Source organism: Dufourea novaeangliae, unplaced genomic scaffold (genome assembly GCF_001272555.1).
Source record: "Dufourea novaeangliae isolate 0120121106 unplaced genomic scaffold, ASM127255v1 scaffold21, whole genome shotgun sequence".
Taxonomy (NCBI): domain Eukaryota; kingdom Metazoa; phylum Arthropoda; class Insecta; order Hymenoptera; family Halictidae; genus Dufourea; species Dufourea novaeangliae.
Window position 1 is genome coordinate 463670 of NW_015373910.1, and position 21327 is coordinate 484996.

The 21327-nt window shown below is 35.0% G+C and overlaps 1 protein-coding gene across 1 annotated transcript in view; it reads right to left on the minus strand.

Annotated features, from left to right (window-relative positions):
• The window catches only part of LOC107194047, a 98888-nt gene that overhangs the window by 36688 nt on the left and 40873 nt on the right, over positions 1-21327 (minus strand). Inside the window, exon 2 of the mRNA XM_015583611.1 lies at positions 13461-13478. Within this exon, the coding sequence (XP_015439097.1) occupies positions 13461-13478 (18 nt within the window). The remainder of the gene's footprint in view (positions 1-13460; positions 13479-21327) is intronic.

A 21327-nucleotide genomic window follows, 5' to 3' on the forward strand; every position in this document is an offset into this window, starting at 1 on the left:
TATGCCTGCTGCGATAACGAGTTTTTCAATAAAAAGCAGTCAAACAATACATATGCGTTATTCATTAATCCAGCACTATCTCCACTTCTATTCCTAATATCAATTAACCAAAAAAGTAATAAGAAATAATAATAAATAATAACAAAATAATTAATTCTTATGGAACATTTTGTGGCGTCCCCACCACTTTGGTGGCAAAAATTGGAACTAATGCAGAGCGAAATCACGTTTACGTGACAGCGGCCGTCAAAGTGTTAACACTAAAAGTACTGACGATAAACGCATATTTATTTCGATCGGTCGACAATCATGACAAATTTTTGAAAATTTACAAATATATAAATTAACTAATTTCTTTATGTTCATATCGCAATAAAAAGTGCAAAAGATCTGAGACAATGTATTATAACATTTTGATTATCGTTAAAACAGTGTACTGACAAATCATGTTAACTTATTCAATAATTTTTGTATTAGCCAGCAATTTACTTAATTCTTAAAATTTCACACGAGAATGTGTCTATACTTTTCAATGCAAAATACCAGCCGAATACGAGTTTATTAATCAAATCCAATTATTTATATTATTTCACCATGCTTCAAAAAACACAAAAACGGGCACTAACAAGGACAGAAGTGTAAAAAAGTTTCAACACGATCTACATCATACGTAATTCCACACGTCACAAAAACTTCTCTGAATATTTTACAATTTCCCGAGTACATTCCAAAATTATTCAGAATTTAACCATTTATTATATGCCACGCGTGTATTCGTGCCGCGCAGTTACATCTCGTTAATTCAAATAATCTGTTTTCGAGGGTTGTTGCCGCGACGTTACTTCGGTAATTACGATACTTTAATGGCCCGCGGGATCCAATTTTTTTCGAGAGTCCGACGAAACAAGCAACTACGGCCCGTTTAAAATAAATATCATTCCCGGGGACACTACCGAGCATATTTTAGATAATGTTCAATTACAGAGAAGTGAAATCGTCGACGCGAGCGATGCTGCTGCGGTTTTAATTATTTGTTGGCCGAAGTTGATCTAACTTCGAGCTAATTGGAAGTAGTTAAGAGTTAGCGTAGCCGGCCGATTTAGCCGGAACGTCATTAACAATTCTGTATATTATACCTCGGGCGGCTGGCCCCGGGTATCGACTTGTTTTGCCATTTGCTTCAATCTGTTCTAATTAACAGTTCCGTCGAATAATTCATATATGCAGTATTATATAATACATTATTACATTGTTAATGTATATACATATATAAACGTGCTTCGATTGCATAATTAGTATAGTTATAACTTGTTCGAATCCGTAATTACCGCACGATTGTATTATTATTACTATTGTCCCTGTGCAACATAATTCCTCAAATTTAATCAATCATATATATATTGGGGTCATTCCAAGTCAAGTGGTCCATGGTCGTTGCTCGACCATTTTTTTAAAATCTAATTTTTTGTGCATGTTTACCCGCATTTACACTTCAAAACAAGCGTCAGTTTATTCTAACATTTTTTTGTTTCCACGCAAGAACCGTATTTGTGTTGGGTGGAAGGTCAGTTCTTGCGGTTTCGGGGTTCACAGAAATTAAAATATTTCAGTATCTGATAATCACAGCAACATGGAGACAAGAAGCTTGTTTTTCTGAAAAGAACAAGCTACAATTATTGTTCTATACACTTTTATCGTAAACCTAATTTTACTAGCCAAAATTGGAGTCTAGTTTGCAAGTTTGATTACTAGAGAAATTCAATTGAAAATTTTGGCAAAAAGGGGTAAAATCCTAAACTTAATTCTGGGTTTCCTAGCAGAGCACATGTCAATTTAGTTGGCTGATAAGTTTCAAGTCTAAGATTTATTCACTTTTTTTCTATAATTTCTTAAATATTCCGCTTTCCATGATTTTTGCAAATTTTGGAGCTAATTGTCTCTGGTGGAGGACAAGATAAAATTCTGAAATTTGGCCATTTACTGTACTATCGGCGTATATTATACAGCAAATGTTTGAAGATTGAGATTCAACTAGAAACTGAGATACAGTGATCAGAAGTGGTGCTCGAAGGATCTCCCTCAGAACAGCGATTTTTCGCAGAATTCTTTCGATTTTGTCCAAATCTTGTTATTTGTAAATTATCTGAAAGAGATGTTTGAAATAAAATTATTGCAAACATGCATACGACTACTTACTTTATCGGCAAGTTTCAGCCAGAAAATGCTTCTGGAGCGGTTAACGACTAACGAGAAATATACACAAAAAATTAGATTTAAAAAAAATGGTCAAACAACAATATTGGACCATATCGCTTGGAATGACCCATTGTTAATGGACCGAACAGACCTTCTAATTTATTTGTGGTTATTCCATTCATTTTTATAATCTTGTATAGTATTTTACCCATTGCTATGTCGAATATTATATTTTAAGTTTATTAATTAGTACCATAATTAATTCCGTACTACCGACAATGTTTACCGACACGAACAGACGCAGAATTATTAATATAATCGATCGGCTCCACTGGAAATTTAACTGTTCAGCGAAACGTCGTTATTATTTTGAAGTATGGTTGTAAATTTTGCAATAAATTTTGTCAACGTCGCCTCATCTTTAAGCTGTAATTTTGTTGCAAATTGGACATAACGTAGCTATGATACCTCTGGTGCACGCGCAAGAAAGGGTACGGAGTTAATCAGGAACATCCCATCCCTCAGGGTATCGTTTCACAGCTACGATTAACCTCTATTTGATACTCGTGTAGCCGAGATTTATATCCAAGACTTGCCTGTCCTTAAATTCGATCTTTCCTGTGCACGATATCTGTCGTGATTTAATGATCTAAACCCACCATTGACGCAGACTACCGCCCAGAAGTGTCCAGACACGTACATGGTCATGGAAATTTGCGAAATATTTACAGGATGTTTATAAATATTTTTTATACGCAGTATCTTTACTGAATTTGTTAACCTCGGCTTATCAAAAGTGACTATATTAATCACTTGGGTTGAAATGATAGCTACTTCAGGCTATACATTTCAAGTACATTTTCAAGAAACGAGATGAAATTATTCGTTAATTATTAATTACTCAGAACTTCATACTCTTCGATATTTTGGAATAAAAAATATAGCATTCTATTTAAAGCAACGAAATTGACCTTGAAATCTCCGAAATGCCTCCACCTACAAAAAAATTATATGCTCTATACATATTATGTATCTCTCCAAATCATGTAATAAAAAAATTGTTCATACAATGCATACTTTAGAAGTTATTTAAGGTGTGCAAGTTGCGTGGACCACCCTGTATATCAGAGTTACATTAGTGATAACAGTTTCATGTATTTCATGTTGTTATTACGTGACATTGAACCTTAGGATTACTTTGCGTGTGATTAGCCCAACTTAGTAATGTCGTGGCAAAAAAAATTGGAGTGTTAGTGATATTTTTGACCTCTCGGAACTTGATTTTGAAGGTAATATATTGCACAGCGATATACGAGAGAGAAAACGAAAAAGTTAAACCAAAAAGAGAAAACAATTACCAAACTGGCACAAATAAAGTATGAAATATGAAGTAGTAACACACAAAATATAATTTTCCGGAATTTTTTTCAGAGGCCTTTGTTTTTTTAGTCGCTTGTGCTTCTATTGACGCGTGTTCAGACCACAGGGGAAAAATAATTTCACAAAATGAAAAAATCTCATTTCTACTAGAATTTTAACTAACCTTGTTAGGCACGTTCGTACATAACTTGACTCTCAACGAATACGTTTTAATGTGTAGGTACGTAAATTTACTGAAGAATTATACTAAATCTACTGAATGCTTCATTCTAATGACTGCAACAGTGTTATGCGCCAAAATAGTGACTAAAATGGATTGTTATGTCAATAACCACATTACGTATTAAGCAGAAGTTTCTTAAGTTTATCTGCAAATAAAACAATCTTATAAATACTTTTCAGATGGATTTGACAAACTGAAGGGTATTTCTAACGTTTAATACCAGCATTATATACAGGGTGTCTCCGAAATACTGATATAACCTGAAAGGATGTGAGTCTACGTGCAAGAATAAGTTGAAAATGCAGAATAACATTTTTTCGTACGATGCTACATTCCCAAGATAATTAACTTTTAAAATTCATTTAACGTATATGTGTTCAGCGACAATAAGTAGAAACAGAATGCAATGAACGCTTAGTCGCATGACGCGTTAGTCAAGTCTTATTCAATTGTACGCGTATCCAGTAGATTTTCAAATTAGATTATCAAATTAGATTTCCTCGAAAACGAAGCATCGTACGAAAAAATGTTATTCTACATTTTCGACTTATTTTTGCATGTACAATCACATTCTTCCAGATTGTACCATCATTTCATAATTTTGGTTGAACATCTGGTTGAAAAATCTGGAATTTTTCAACCAAATCTGGAGAATAATCATAGATTCAGTTTGCAAAAGATAGAACGATCGAGGTCGTTGACAGCAAGCACGCGTCTAAGGTTTCTATCGCGCGTTAACGACGTTCAATTAAGTAAATGGCTCTCCTATGAATTTTCTCTATCTCGGGACTGGAAGATTAATTACAAATTGAATTGGCTACAGGTATGAGGGTGTAACGACTGGGTCTGTATAGGGTCGCGCACACATACGGCGAAGGGTGTCAGGTTAATTAGGGACATTCGTCCCTCAAGACATCGCTTTGTGACTAGGAGGCTTAACTGGACACGGTGCATCCTGACCCGTAACAGCCACCCAGGCCTATAAGCTTGATCCCCATCGACATACATTAAGTGCACGGATTTCAGATGTCTATCTGACCTGTGTCAAATTAAGTGTCACCTGCCAGAAACGTCAGATTTAATCGTCGCGAGAATGATGCCCTGCTTTCCATCCCTGGATCGTGGCTCGGAAGAAGCGTAACTATCGCACGATCTTTTACATCTCTTGAGACATTCGAAATTAATTAATTAAGGAAGACAGTAACCTATATACGTTTCCTTGTTTTCTTTTCGCGATATAAATATATATTTCCTTTACTTTGTACGATATTCTTCTGTGTATTGAAGTTCTGGTTTTTGAAAAATACAAGTTACATAAGGGTAAATGTCCCAATTACTGCCAGTGTCCCTAATACTGCCACTTTATTTATTTTATTTAATAAACACGTAACGTGTAAAAGATTATTATATTGGGACTCTGATTTACATAATAACAAAGAAACATATGTACTTGTATGTACCTGGTATTTAAAAATTAATGTTGAAACATAAAAGTGTAATTTTTACTACAACACATTACATTTTATTTTTCAAGTACCTAAGTTATTGTATAATTACAAACACGTTTGCCCCAATATTTGCGTCGCTACTCATTATTTCAGGTGGTACATTATGAATCTAATAATATAATTGACCGTAAAACGCCCTAGGAAACGTAAGATTTATTGTTCTAGATCATCCAGGATCGTTGAAGGGTAATTAAAATCACTAAATTAAAATATGAAAATTGAAATTTACACGAGCATCCATATTTTAGTTTACTTTTTTTACAAGAAATGTACATTTCTTTTAATTATTTCATACAGTGATTATATGTGCTGCTACTAATAATAGGTACTGAAAATAATTCTTGTTGAAAAATAGTTTTTACCAGCCAATTGCTTTTAATTAATCCTTCACACGAAGTTCCACAATACATTTCCAAAATATTTTTTCTTTTATATTTGTTTTATATTTACAGTAATAGTTTTCTCTCTTATATATTATTAACATTTACCATAGAATGAGGTAATGGAATAATCTACAGGAAACCACGATAAAAAAAGTCTGCATACAATAATATAACTATCTCTATATAAAATTCAATAGAGAACCCAGTGAGCGTGCTCTGAATGCCAGCAATCCGCCATATTTTTGTATACCCATTTTCGAAACGTTTGCTGATCAATGAAAATAAAATATGAACACAATGCATGTAACAGCTTTGATCTTCACAGACTGATTACACATTCCCCTGGACGGATAATCATTAAACCAAGCTGGAATTTGTGCACTGTTTTTAATGGCACTTTTAGCAGCGCTTTTAACTGCTCATTCGCGGTATCGACTGAAATCCCTCGGTGCAATAACAGTTTGTAATCACGATTTTTGTCTGCTTTGTATTTTATATACTTTAACCCTTAATTTCCTGACGGTACTTTGCAGTAGCACTTATATTACAAAAAAATATTGCCATGAACCAGTATGCTTAGAATCTGGCTAAGATTTATAAATGTTTATTACTTGTTTGAATTACTCTGAGATGATAGAAAATTGTGCCAGTGCTCAGAGACACCATATTTAGCGATTCGAATAAAAAAATTACACTGTTTTCAAGTATCTGGAATAAAAATTGCGATAAAAAATTAACAATACCATAATTCCGGCCTTAAAGCGATAAAATAGTTGAAGTAAATTGGTTCTTCCCCTGATTGCCCTCCAACGATCCTGAATGATCTAGAACAATAAATCTTACGCCTCCTAGGACGTTTTACGGTCAATTATATTATTAAACTGATAATGTACTACCTCACTTCATCATCCACCTAAAAAACAACGTTGACAATTTCGAAATCGACCTAATATAAACAAATAAAAACAAAAGGTGCGTAAAATATTCAGATACCCCAAGATTTATTTCTTTAGTGGTTCAAAGCTCACAAAAAATCGTTCAATCTCCTCTCGAACAACAGAACATCAGAGAGCGACAGTCACAAGAACAGACCACCTGTTGTCTCAAGATCGAACGAAAAACGTCCAAATACGTGTCCAAACATCGGCACGATTCAATCATCCATCTCCTTACTCCCCTCTACCATTCCGAAATTTATCGTTGCCAGACGCGCGACAATTCTTTCTCCCACGAAAACAAAACAAAACAAAAAAACACTTTAGAATATGCCCCCAGACATACGATCGGCGTATGACAGGGAAAATAGCCTCGAGTGTACACGAAAGAAATTGGGCAGACTGGTCGACGAAAAAGAAAAAAAAAACATACACATCGAAAGCAATCAATTCCTTTTTCCCCGGGTACAATGTTACTACAGCGCAGTGTGTTCCATTTGGTAGCGTCGCGTGCGTTACAGCGATGCATATTTAAAAGCAAGGCGCAAGGACGGAATATAAAGTCTGTGGGAAAACAGAGGTTCGCCGAAAAACGAGATCACAGAGATATACCATGAATGAGAGAGAGAGAGAGAGAGAGAGAGAGAGAGAGAGACATACACGAAATACACGAGGGACAGGAAGAGAGAGAGAAAGAGTGACGAAGGGATGGAGGGGATTGGTGGTCATGCAACGTCGCGGCGGAGGAATTAATAAAGCAACGAGAGAAACAACAACGTCACGTGGTTTGTTCGTTGTGTGTTTCCACCGAAAGAAAAGGCCGCGGAGCGTGCATGGTTACTCCGGTTATAATTCCGTTCCATGCCGGTGCCCGCCCGCCGGGTCCAGCTTATGACTTTTATTCGGCCTGTCGTTCCGCTTCGCGCGATACGTCCACGCTTTTCCACGCCGGTCACGAACCGTCTCTGAATCGCAACAATTAAAGCGAAAGGAGAGAGCCACGGACCAGCCGGCGTGGCTTTTTTTCCTCGAGCCACCGTTCAACGCGCTCACTCCCCCTTCCCCGCCGTTTTCTTCGATTCCACGGTGGCTTGAAAGAACGCAATTCCGTGTAAATGGATAGCCCCCCTCACAGAGCCGTGTTATTGGACGTAACTTATGCGCGGACGGGGCGTGGAATATTGTTTCTTTGTTTTGGTTCGCGGTGATGTATACTTACATATTTGAAATGTTCTTTGTGGGGATCAGGGGTAGAACTGTTCTGAAAATAACTGCTGTATAAAGGTTCTGATTTTAACGGTTATGAACGACCGAAATGATGCTATAACTGTTATAGGTTAGAAAGATTCTAGGTGTGTTATTATATACAGGGTGTAACAAAAATGTTGTCCGACCCGGAAATGGCGCATTCGGGGAGTGAATTGGAACAAGTTTTTCCTTAGCAACAATGTAATCCGAGGCTTCGTTACCGAGATATTAACGAAAAACTCCGACCAATCAGAGCGCGAGTCTGCCAGCCGAGTCGCAGCGCGTAGCCACCGCTAGCGCGGGAATTCGGTTGGCAAACTCGCGCTTTGATTGGTCGGGGTTTTTCGTTAATATCTCGTTAACGAAGCCTCGGATAACATTGTTGCTAAGGAAAAACTTGTTTCAATTCAAGCCCTGAGTGTCCCATTTCCGAGTCGGACAACATTTTTGTTACACCCTGTATATATTGGTTGTGATTCCTGGGTCGGTTATTATATCGGTTCTATGCCTGTTCCATGTCGGTTTTGTTTCGGTTGTAGGTCGATTCTAGGTCGATTGTAGGTGGATTCTACGTCGATTCTATATCGATTGTAGGGTAATTCTACGTTAATTCTATGTCGATTCTAGGTTGATACTGGGTCGGTTTTATATCTGTTCCATGTCGACTCCATATTGGTTCTATATTGGTTGCAAGAAGATTCTATAATGACTTTAAGTCGATTCTGTATAGATTCAAAACTGTTTTCAAATCCGTTATGAATCATTTCGGTACCGATTCTATGTCGGCCTACAACGACTTTACGGATCAGTTCCATCATTCTATCTTTCAGTTCAGTTCTTTCTACATGAAGTGTAAGAAATAGTATACACCTTCACGTTTGGTTTACTCCAACTAGAACCCGTCGAAAACTCGGCGCTAAAGAAATGTATTAACTTATAAGTAAACGAAGATCGACCCTTGAGACTCTGAAGTCGCTGAGCCTTTTGATCCGAAGTAAATCAAACTCGTCCGTGTAAGTGAGTATCCCTTTTTACATTTGGTGTAAAACGAACCGAACCGGAAATAGAATGATAGAATTGATCTAAAACTAAAAACCATTTTTAACCAATACAGAACCGATATAATAATAACAGACTGCAATCGTAATCGGAACTGATGTAAGGGAGTTATTTCGGTAAATAGCATAATGGGTTTTCAATCTCTGGTTGAGATCGTTGGACAATTTTGACGTTCATTTTTCCACACAGTGAAGATTAAATGATTCTTATACCAAAGACATTGATATGATATTAATAATGCAGTGTGTATTGTAATTTAAAAAATAAGTTATAAGTGATGAATAACAGTTTTTGATATAGGACATTGGTTTCGAAAATGGCAAGCTTGAACATTTTGGAATGAGATTGACGTTACGTCTGTCTATTATTCGCTATTTCTACTTGCTGCAAAGTGATGCAATGTATTCGATGGAAGGTTTTCTGTAAAATTAATTAAAAATTCTCTATTACGATTAATTCCATACTGTATACTATGTTCCTGTAACTGTTTGTAATTTTATTTTCACTAAATTATTATATATGTATACTGGACTTTACCAGTTTAATAACTAAATAAATAAATAAAACCAGAACCCGATATTAAAATTGTATAGGAAAGATGTTACTTTAGTAGAACGTTCGGATAGTAGAAAATAATGGGTGTTCCGATACGGGAGGCTCTGCTGTATTCAACTCACGAATACAACACCTGCTCGACCATAAGTGTCTCGTTTCAACGAATCCGTCGTCAAAATAATTAGATCACAAATGCATGTTCCTTTTCGTAGCGTCAAGCCAACATACTCTATCCCGCTCCAACGACAGTTTTCGATCTTCGAGATATCAACGTCAACCCTCTCGAGCAACAAGTCACGGATATGTTTTCGTGAATGGCGGCAAACGAAGCGTAAAAGGTTAATTAGTCGATGCAAACGCTCACGACAGGATATATTAACACTTAATTACCTCGGTGGGAGCACGCAATCATTTTTTTCTTCTCTCTCTCTCTCTCTCTCTCTCTCTCTCTCTCTCTCTCTCTCTTGTTCCACCCTCGAGATACGTCTCCAATTAATCGCCTTCTGGGTCGCTCAAGAAGCGAACAAAGAACCCCCTGATTGAATGGGTAAAAAAGGCGGCTTAAAGAGGCGGCGCCGGCGCACGTGCGATTATCAAAAGCACGCCAACGTTATTATGTTCACGTGACCGTGGATAATAATTATTAAAGCACCGCGTGTACCGTGCCGCGGAACCCCGCGTATATATTTCAGGAGAAACACGTAGGAAGCCAGTTGAAACGCCATTTTTATCCTATTTGTTCGCACGTTCGCGAACAGAATTCCCGTATAATTTAGGATCCGCGAGCAAGCCAACGGCGTCGCGCCTAGAGATGAAAAAAAGAGGGCGAAAAAGAACGGGGACTATTTATTGCATGCTTAATCCCGCCATTCTATTCGGCGTGTATTGATTTTGCCTGTGTCCACTACTCGAGAACTTTTCAGGCGCTAAAATTGTCCGGATTCACGATCGGTTCGAAGCTTACTTGCGATGAACGATGGAATCTTCCGTATTAAATTTGCTTTATTGTATTGGTGAAAACATTGTTTCGAAACAATGCAATCAGCATTTGCAGCATACTTAAGTGCACAGAATGTAAGAAAGTAAATAATAATTTTAAATAAATGTCGTAAGAATGTTGTGATTGTATGTTTAATGCAATCAGAGACTCGTCTATAAAGATTTGAATTTGGATAAACTCCTTAACACGGTTAATTCGTTCTGTGCTGTATTCGATGGAAGGTTCTCTGTGAAACCAGAACCTGACATTAAAATTGTATGGAGAAAATGTTAATTTAGTACATCTAAAGCTTTTAACACTAACGTACCGACCATTGGTTAGATGATCGGTTTTAAATACGGTGCAAATAGGTATATAAAAGTCTCGGTACGGTTAGTGTTAAAATAAATTGACGAGTTACCGAAAGCTTTACATAAATGTAATGTAACATTGTAATCAGTAGACTGCAGATGTTTATGTATGTGTAACATTTTTTACTTGAACAATGTAAAGGTTTTAATAAAGTTTAATATTGTTTATGTATTATCTAGTACAGAATTCAAAAGTCTGTCCCGATTTCATTTTTGGATATTAATATCTAAAATTGTGAATTTGTATAAACTTCTGCAGTCTAGTAATTAGACGTTTTTGATACTTAGTTTTCGTAATAATCCATTACAGTAAAGATTTTGGTTAGTTTTCGTAATAATCCATTACAGTAAGAATTTTGATAAACATTTGTGTAATCAACCTTCCTATAACACGGTTACTTTATTCTGTGTTGTATCGAAACTGTGTCAAGCGAAACTTAGGAATTATGTATACTTATAAGGGGAATTGCCTGTATATGTCAACCAAAACAGTGTGATGGAAACATTAGTGCTATATGAAGGCTTAAAATTGTTACATTAAAATTGAGATATTTAATCAATTTAATTTGTTTGAGGAACAACATGAATGAATTAACTGAACTTGAATTAACAACCACTTTTTACAACTAATAAGAAAAATTGTATTTTTAAAACGAATGGAATTTTTCCCAGCTAAACAAACGTTAAAGTTGTTGTCCTACAAAAATTAAGAAAACTCCACGTATCACGTTTTGCTTTCAGACCACAGACTTCATATTAAAATTTAAGAAATTGTTTATAGAAATCCGATAAATGTAAGGATCATAAGAATAATCAAATACTGTTTACATTTAACTGTTATTTCGAAAGTTCGTGAGTGCAAGTATGTAAGAGAGAGCCAATCCGTTGGCGAAACTGTAAAAAGACAGTGAGACGTCTTTGATGTACGGCCAAAAAACGGTGTTTCATCCGCTAAGAGAACCTAATGCGTTTCTGAAACCTAATACATCTTTGAGCTACGGGGAGGAAACATATGTTTTGCTGAAAAGTCGCAGTATTTTCCTACTAAAAAACAGCGCTTTTAGCGCTCGTAAGAATTTCAGCGAAGCTTTTAAATGAACCGTCCGAAAGGCTTCTTTGACGATGATACAAGATCTTAGGTGGAGTTTAAATCCTTTTCGTGCTCGCTGGCCTCCCTTTCCGTCCGTCTACGTCGAACCACTTCTTTTTTTTTTTTCATTCACCATCGATTCTTTTTCCGCGAAATGTATTTACGCCGGAATTAAATGGATTGCGTTCGGTAACGCGATTTATATTTACTTTACCTCGAACAAAAAAATAAACGAGCAGCAGAAAATTTACACGCGTCTTCTAGCTACGCGGTTTGTTCTCGTTTTGTATGCTTTGATTTTAATTAAACCAATTAACGGTCTCGCTGAAATGCGCAACACGCAAGAGGTATGCGAATATAATAACTCGTTATGTGATTTTCGAAATATTCAAGTTTCATGAATGGAGGAAAAAAAAAAGAAACAGGGAACGCGTAGCTTCAGTTTTAAATCATATTCATTGCGATTATCGGAGGGAGGGCGATTCGAAATGGTGAGTTGGCTGAAAATGATTGTCCGTGGATTTTCCATTTGTCGAATTTAATCGACGTCAGGTGGTAATTAATGTATCCGCATGTTGGAGCGGAACGATACGGAAAAATAAGTTAATAAACATCAATATTGTCGACGTTACTCATCTTGCATATCGCGTACAACGTTGCTGGGGGAGGGGGTAAAGCGCTCCGGAAACGATTCGGGATAATAATTACGGTTTACGGTCTGATAGCCATAACTCTGGCATCGGGGACAAATTATGCAACTGCTTTTCGATATTGTACGCTCACGTTGTGTCCATTTACGCGGAAAAATTCGCAATCTGGCCATTTTTAAAACGGAATAATTAATGAGTTAATAAACGGAACGGAAAAACGATGTTTCCAATTGTTGTAACAGAAACTCGGTCCAATACACGGTCTGTCCCAAAAGTAACCGACATTTTTAAACATAAAAGCCAGAGAGAGCGGATATTTTGAAGAATGTATTTTGAAGAAAATAAAACACATCCTAAAAAGTCAGCATTGGATGGAGGGTTGGGGAGGGAGAGGGGGGGGGGGTACAGTCACAGGTCCCGCTTTCTAGGTGGGGTCTGTTCTAACAAAGAATGTTTGCAAAGTGATACATGCCGATTTTTCTGTAACTTTCTCCAATTGTTTATGGGACCAACCTAAGAATTTTATTCTACTTGGTTGGTCCTACTTGTAGACTTTAAGGAAGATACTACTCTTTCTATCTGAAGCGTTCCTTTGACTTATTCGCTTAAACTGCAAATGGTATTGAAAAAAAGATTAGAAAAATTTCATATCGATTTTAGTTCTCCATATATCGGTAGGTGAAAAGGCTTTTGCAAAAGGTTTTATAAAAAAAATAATTTTTTTTAACTCGATTTTTGTAAAATAAAAATTTTAGGGTAGGTTTAAAGATTTCTTAACGTTGATAAAAAGAATGAAAGTTTTGAAAGATTTAGGTAATAAATGTTCGTTTGCAGTACCTGAGTATACGGCAGTGATCTGGGTTACCATGAAGATCGCACTCACCTGTCGTAGTAGTAGTCCCTGTAATCAGAAAAATATAATCGACCATTAGTTATACACTTCTTTCAAATATGTATTATTAATATTTTAAGAAATAAAATATAATAATTGAAAGTATATTCGTTATCTACTTTATTCATAATATGTTTGCAGACTAGAATAACGATTATATTCTTAAGTACTCATCAAACTTTAACATGTTTAAATTATTTCCCCTCACCAATTTAATATATCTGTTTATTTAAGGTGTCAGGACTGAATAATACAATACCTAAAGATAATTTGTAGATATTAAAAACGAAACCTATCATAATAATACAATTATTTCCTCAATTATTCAAGAAACAAAGGTGATTTAATAATTTTCTATAAAATCCTTTTAACAAGAACGTGCGTATATATATTTATTGTAATTGCTCGCTATGATCGTTGACAAATTTTTTCCAGTGTACTCCATTCGCGTGGTTCCACCTATTCAAACAGTAGTGTGCAAGAAATTCAATGAAATTGATTTCAGCTACCGTTTGATGTACAATGTGGGGACAGAATAAACCTCTGTACGAGGAGAAACGTAATATTTTTACGTTTTCGAAAAACAAATCAATACCATGGGCGTACAAAGAAAAGAGCACGCGTTTGTGTTTTGCGATATCAAAGCAAGGGGGTCTCGTCGGAACGATACGAACAGAAATTACCGTGTAAAATGGAGGGAACGTCAAACGATCTCGATCAAACTACTATAGACGCATAAGTGACGTATGAAAATAGAGGAGGCTTTGGTTTTGTGGTTCCGATCGTAGTACGTTCATATTTGACCTTTGTTCAGTCAACAGTGGGTCGCTTTTGACCCATCATGGACAACAACAATGCGAAAATTTCAAAGCCCTTAACAGACAATATTCTGGACTACTTCAATTTAATGAAAAACGTTTCACTGACAACTGGGTCCGTCGCAAGCTAAAAATCAATACAGTAAAAGTAAATTAGGAAGATGAATATGAAAGAATCGTATAGGGAAGATTAAATGAGAAAAATAAATGTAGATGGTGCACGAAAAAATTACAAATATTACAGCATGATGGGATAATAATTGTAAAATTTCTTAGAAGATAAAGAGGAAGAGAATAATGTGAGAGAAATGTTTGACCTGTTGATCGAGTGATTTTTTGATTGTAAAGAGATTGTACCGCAATAATTGTGGATAAATGCAGTATGGATACATATGTATATATGTATAATAATGTAGACATTATGGCGACTTTAACTTGGTAACTATTCGGAATTGGGCAATGCTCGTCCATTTCAATGACCTTGAAATATGTTGTCAAGGTCATCATTCTGAACAATTTTTTCCTGTGATAAAAGTAAAAAAGTTGTCAAATGGCAACGAATGAAAAATGGTATTAGACGGTTTCATAATGTTAAAATGTTCTGGTGAATCATTTATATGTTATGTAATATACACAAAAATACAACAAAATATTTCTATGGTAATTTTTAAATAACTTGGGAATGAAAGGGTTAACCGTCTCCAAACTTCTGAACGATAGTGTATATAAACAAAAAGATAAACAGTCACTGAATGATGACCTCAACCATAAATAGCGAGTTAACTAATCCTCCCCGGTTAACAATTTCGTGAAACCACCTATAATGTGAATAGTATTAAAGAAAGAAAATTAAATGACGATAATTGAAATAATTTTAAGAATATCAACGGTTAAATGTTTCATCTACCCTTCTTTAAAAGCGATCACATCGCCGGCTACCCCATTTTAAATGTTCTTCTATCATCTTAAGCCCTCATTTACACCAACGATCCAATCCCGGTACAGTCACCGTTCAATCACAGTTTAGTGTTCCTCGAGTCCGCTAAAACTGCCATAGTGTTCACAAGTTCCAGTCACGTTCCAGTGCACAGAATAACATTTCAACGGCGATGGGATCGTGACTAGACCGCTCCTGCAAGTCAAATCCAACGGTCTGACATTCATTTTCTCGCTATGTTCGGAATTCGGCACTTTAAATGCATTCTGCTTACATTTTTCCTCGAACTTCTTGCCAGCAGCATTTGCTACCTTCCTACAATAATTCTACCTTGCTCGTGCGTATTTGTACAATCACATAACAACACCGATGGATACTACGTAATTTTAGAACATTTGTAATTACTTATACATATACATACAGTGTGTCTCACGAACTCTGTTTACTTAAATATCTCGGTTGATTTAAACAATACGAGGAAATGTTACGTACAGATTTTGTAGGGATTAAGTAACTACATAATATGGTATAAATAGTATTCTTACAAGTGGAGGCGTAGAGAAGATCTAGAGGTCATCTTTGTTTTTTTAAACGGAATGTCCAATTTTTTATGCCCGATTTCGATAGATTGGCGTATTCTCAGTATAAAAGTACCAAGGTGCATTTGTCCTATAACTTACCGTTGCTGAGATATTTTCGCTGTTTGTTTACATTTGACATAGTGAGCATCTTCGAATTTCGTTCCATAATGAAAGTAATAGAATGAAAACAGTCAAATATCTCAGCAACAGTAAATTTCAGGACAAATAAACCTTAGTACTTTTATATTCAGAATACGCCAATCTATCGAAATCGAGCATAAAAAATTAGACATTCCATTTAAAAAAGCAAAGATGACCTCTAGATCTTCTCTACGCCTCCACTTGTAAAAATACCATTTATACCATATTATGTAGTTTCTTAAACCCTACAAAATTTGTAGGTAACATTTTCTCGTATTGTTTGAAATAACCGAGATATTTAAGTGGACAGAGTTCGTGAGACACACTGTATGTAGAATATGAGTGACTATATTCTTTAAAGTTCTGTACAATTATATAATTTTAATTATATTCTTCAATTTTAAATACAGTTTGAAGAAATTATCGAAAAGTGATTACCACCCACTGTTTCAATTTATTTTGAATAATCTTTAATTAATTTTCTTATTAAAATACATAATAGTCTAGAAACAATAGAATATGCGTTACTAGCAGTGCATAGTGTACGCAATTTAAGTAATAATAATTTATAAGTTACATAAAGTAATATGTACACTGTTTAGGTCAGTAAACAAATTTTTAATTGTAACGTGTCAACAACTAATAATGTGTGCAAAAACTTATTTGGTCACAAGGAATATGCTCCACTTAAAAGGAGGAAAACATGACTTCGTAGCCTACAATGGACAAAACATTCAATTTGTCGCTTTTTGTTCTCAATTTTGTGTCCATTTTCTAAAACATTATTTTACACTTTTCATTCTAGTTCGAACAGACAAGATTCTTAATATGTTGCAATATGGATATAGTTTGCATTGGATATTTCAGGATGTGTTATCACTCGATTGAAATAGAGAAATCGACGTTGTCCTTTGTCAGGTCGTCCGTTCAAATGGCGGACTCAGTGATACGAGTCAATTTCTGCTCCGTCTGCAGTATCAACTGACACGAAAAGGTTTTCTCGGAACTGCGCTCTGCCATTAAATCGATTGTTTAAATCTTTCACGTCAACTGCTACTCTTAGGTATATCCATCCAAGAATATTCTCAACCTGTTCACGAAGCAAAAATCCTTACTCACGATTGTCTGTTTCAAAATTCCTGTTCTCCCCAGAGTTGTTGTACGTCCGACAAATCTGTAAGGGAGACTAGATGCTACAGGGGCTCGTCGTTTCAATGCAGGTTAAATTTTTGTTATTTGGAGCAGCATTTTGTGCTTATGTGTTTCAACGATACACAGTTGAGCCTGGTAGTTCTTTATAACCGGTTCACGTGTTCCCATGTTATTACAGTTTTTGTGTTTTTGGGTACAAGTAGTAATTTCTCTCTTTCTAATAAAGTAAAAAATGAAAAATGGCATTATACGGTTTCAAAATATTAAAATGTTCTTGTGAATCATTTATATGTCTTCTAATATAGACCAAAAAAACAACAAAATATTTCTTTGGTAATTTTTAAATAATTTGGGAATGAAAGGATTAATTATATGAAATAGTGGATGTCGGTAGAGAAAAGTATAGACTTTAAGTGGGTGTTATTAACCCTTTCCGAACTGAATTATTCCTTTCGAACGAAAAAAAACATTTATTTACATATAGTTATTTTTTGGATGTCAGAAAAGAGGGCAATTAAAAAAGATAAATAAAATAAATCGTTCAGAAACATAAAGGAATATTCATTAAACAATTCCTAAATATTATTTTTGAAAATGTATCCATCTAACGGTAAAAACTAAACTGTACGATACGATACCACATTGAATCTGCATGCTCATAATACGAGTAATAAATGCTAAGTAAGTTAATGATTCCAAATGAATTGCTACGGTCGGAAAGGGTGAACAGTATCGAATATGAAAGGCAAAAAAAAAATAAAATATAAAGAACAGAAAAACATAACAACTAGCCCAGATATCTACCGACAACTTTCCACGAAATCAAGTCTGAAGAAGCGAAAAGTAAAAGTAGCATGTGCAAACTAAGGAACGGTTGTGTTTTTAAGTAGCCCCGAATAATTGTTATTCCCACCATCGTTTCATCGTACGGGCAATGCGGTAAGCTGCGTTGTTTCATTCGTTTTCCAAAAAGCTTTCGCGATACTTAAGGTTATCGGACATTACGCCGGGATTACAGTGAATTACACAGTTCTACGTGTATACAGAGACGATAAAGGTACAGCGAGGCGAAAGAAATGGTTCGCAAAGAAAGGAAATGGAAGGAAAGACGAGCGAATTTCTAGTTGGAACGCGTTTCAAAGGAAAGAGTAATGCATCCGCGCGTTCACTGTCGTGTGAATTTTTTCACACTGAGACTCTTGGTACACATTTGCAATGAGCATTAGTAATCAAATATGTGTTTCAAGTAGATTACTGCACAAACATTTTTTAAGGAGGTACATATTATTTAGCATCGTGAAAAACAGGACTTTCTAAAAGAATAGATTCCAGAATAATTACTGCAAGAATCGATTTGCTTTCCTTTTTTGTTAAATAGGGGGCACATTGTAGATTTTTTTTTTAAATTGTCGAAATTGCATATAAACAAATATGACCAACCAATTAGTTTCCGCACATGCGTGTAACGCAAAAATACTTGCACTGTCAGTATGATTCAGGCTTCCCATTATAGTCCGATTTAAGAATGGTAGGGATTTTATTAAATTTTATCGTATTGGCTATGACCTGTTGAAGGCTGATTTTTAAAAATTGACAAAATTACGTCATTTTAAAGATTTCATTTAAAAAATTGCTCCGTTGTTAGTGAATGAAGTCTAAAAAATTAAAAAATAAAAGAAATGGCTTAATAGGTAAAAAAAATCGTACCAGTTATATGTATACCACATGTGGTCAAAATATATTAAAACTTAACAGAGTTATGCAGAGAGTCTCCAAAAAGTGTATTTCGACAAAAACACTTTTAAACTTTAAAGTTTCGCTTGCCCAATCATTTACCGTGACACGTTCTTGCAATTTTAACTATAACTTTGTCAATTTTCGGAATTTTTTTATAAAATTTATGCAGAATATTATTTATACTATACCCTTATAAATACCCCTTTAAAGGTGGAAAAAAAATGCGTGAGTTTTTCAGGTAACTCGAGCAAACACAACGTGTTTCTGAAAGCCAGTTTTCACATCGCTGTATAGTATGTTCCACTTTTTTTAGCAATATAAAAATATATAACATTGACAGTGTTAATATACAGATCTTTTTATATAATGTGTTTAGTTATGATATATGTATTAATATAAATATCCTTCCATTTAAATGAAGTATTTTGTCTATTGAAATTATCGACTGTTTGTAGTAATAACTTATAGCAATAATTTAGATATTGCAATTAATTGTACAATACGATGTACTTTGGTATTCATATTCAAAAATTTGTAATGTGTGGAAGAAAACAAGAAATTAAATAAAAATACCTACATTGATGTAGTAAAAGTATAAAAAATTGTTTAAGGTAATAAATTTCTGATTACAGCCTAGAAACTATGAATAGTGTCAATTAAGAAATATTTTGTCTATTACATAATGCAAATTTGGGTGTCTACGGTTCGATAGAAGTTGCTTTTAGGATTAGTTAAACATGCCACTTAAGTTCTTACACCGTGCAAAATGATCTAAATATTTGACAAGTTTATCGATAAATAGTCCATTACTTAGTTGCCCTGAAGAATATTCTTTGAGGCAGGTACAGCCATTTAAAACGAAATTGGCAATTACTTCGCTCGCCGTAACTACTCAGGTCCGATACAGTCTAGAGATCGAAATGTTTCTCGGATACTTCAAAAGGCAAGCGAATTAAGGGCTGACTGAGTCTAAAGTTCAGAAATTCGAAGAAAACCGTACATTTATGTTATTCGAAAACATGAAAAATAAAAAAAAACGTAAAATTTCCTCATTTTGCAGGAAGAAATATTTTATGGTAGCTAATAATGAAATATTTATATCGAAAGTGAAGATCTGTTTCGTTTCCTTATGAATTCGGATAACCGAGATTTTACTTGCAAATGTAATTTTGTAACTGACAGTGTTATTTTATAATGTTCTAGAAACAGGATCGGCAGTAAATGTGTAAGAAACAGGGTATGTTGGTACATTAAGTTTCGATGAGAACTCCTCGGAAGGTGGATCTCTTTTAATTCCTTTTTCCCTGGTTAAGAATGATAAGCTCCGACTTCGGCTTATGAGGAAGGCTATTTGACGTGGGATTTATTGCGAAACTTTAATGTGATAAAATTTCCAACTTTCTGCAGAATTGAGTCTCGAGAACTCCAAACGCGTTATAACTTTACAGCAAACACAAGTAATATTATTACAAAAATCTGTTTATACGTGGTTGCCCACGAGGTTTTACAAATACAAAATTTGAACGTGAAATTGCATATATCACTCTCGTTTCTTAATTTCATGTATTGTATAGTAATTATTTTATATTACTAAATTATATTTGAATATATGGTACATGTACTATTAGGTGCACCGATAAGTAATCCACTATTTCCCTTAATTAAATGGTAACGTGGTTTAAATTCAAACCATTTCCAGACACTTTTTTTTTTTAAGAACTGAACATTACTGCGGTTTGCGAACTGATATTATTGAAATCGAATAAAATTTCGATTTCCTAGGAGATAAATATGAACTTAATGAAACTTGATGGATTGTTTATTGGTATACCCAATATTTTCTATGATCACGTTTTTGTGAAGATTTTTTTTTGTTATTAGATTTTGTTTACTATTTCTTTATGGTAGTGATTCTAAAGGTTATGTTGCTACGACTATGCTCCTGTGACCATATTGTTATGACCATGTTTAAATTGAGGGGCTTGTAACAAAAACAACTTTTATCAAATGTTTCGGTTCCTGTGATAGCAATAAATTCTAGTAGTCAGAAGCGGGACTCACAACATTATGGAACCTAAACTATCAAAAAGGACCTAAATGGCTTTGCTATAATCTGAAATGAAAATTGATCGATTCTTTAGATTCTTGAATGTGCCAAAGTATTTTTTTCCTCTCCTGGAAAAAAGAAACAAAATTAGAAAAGACTATTTTCGAAGATTTTGATTTTACAACCATGTTTTAAATATTGCAATTCTATGACTACCTTTTAATCATTGAAAATCTACATCATGTCACTATGATTATGTTCAGCATGTTACAACGACTATTTCGGTAAACCTCATCATTTTTAAGGCCTTGCTTCTGTTATTTTATTACATTATGATCAAGGTTCTCGAACATCGTGCTCAAAAACGATGTCCGAAAATGTCCCTACGAGTACCGGGCAATATTTATCAAAGAAGTCTGACCGCAAGGGAAGGAAATTACTGATA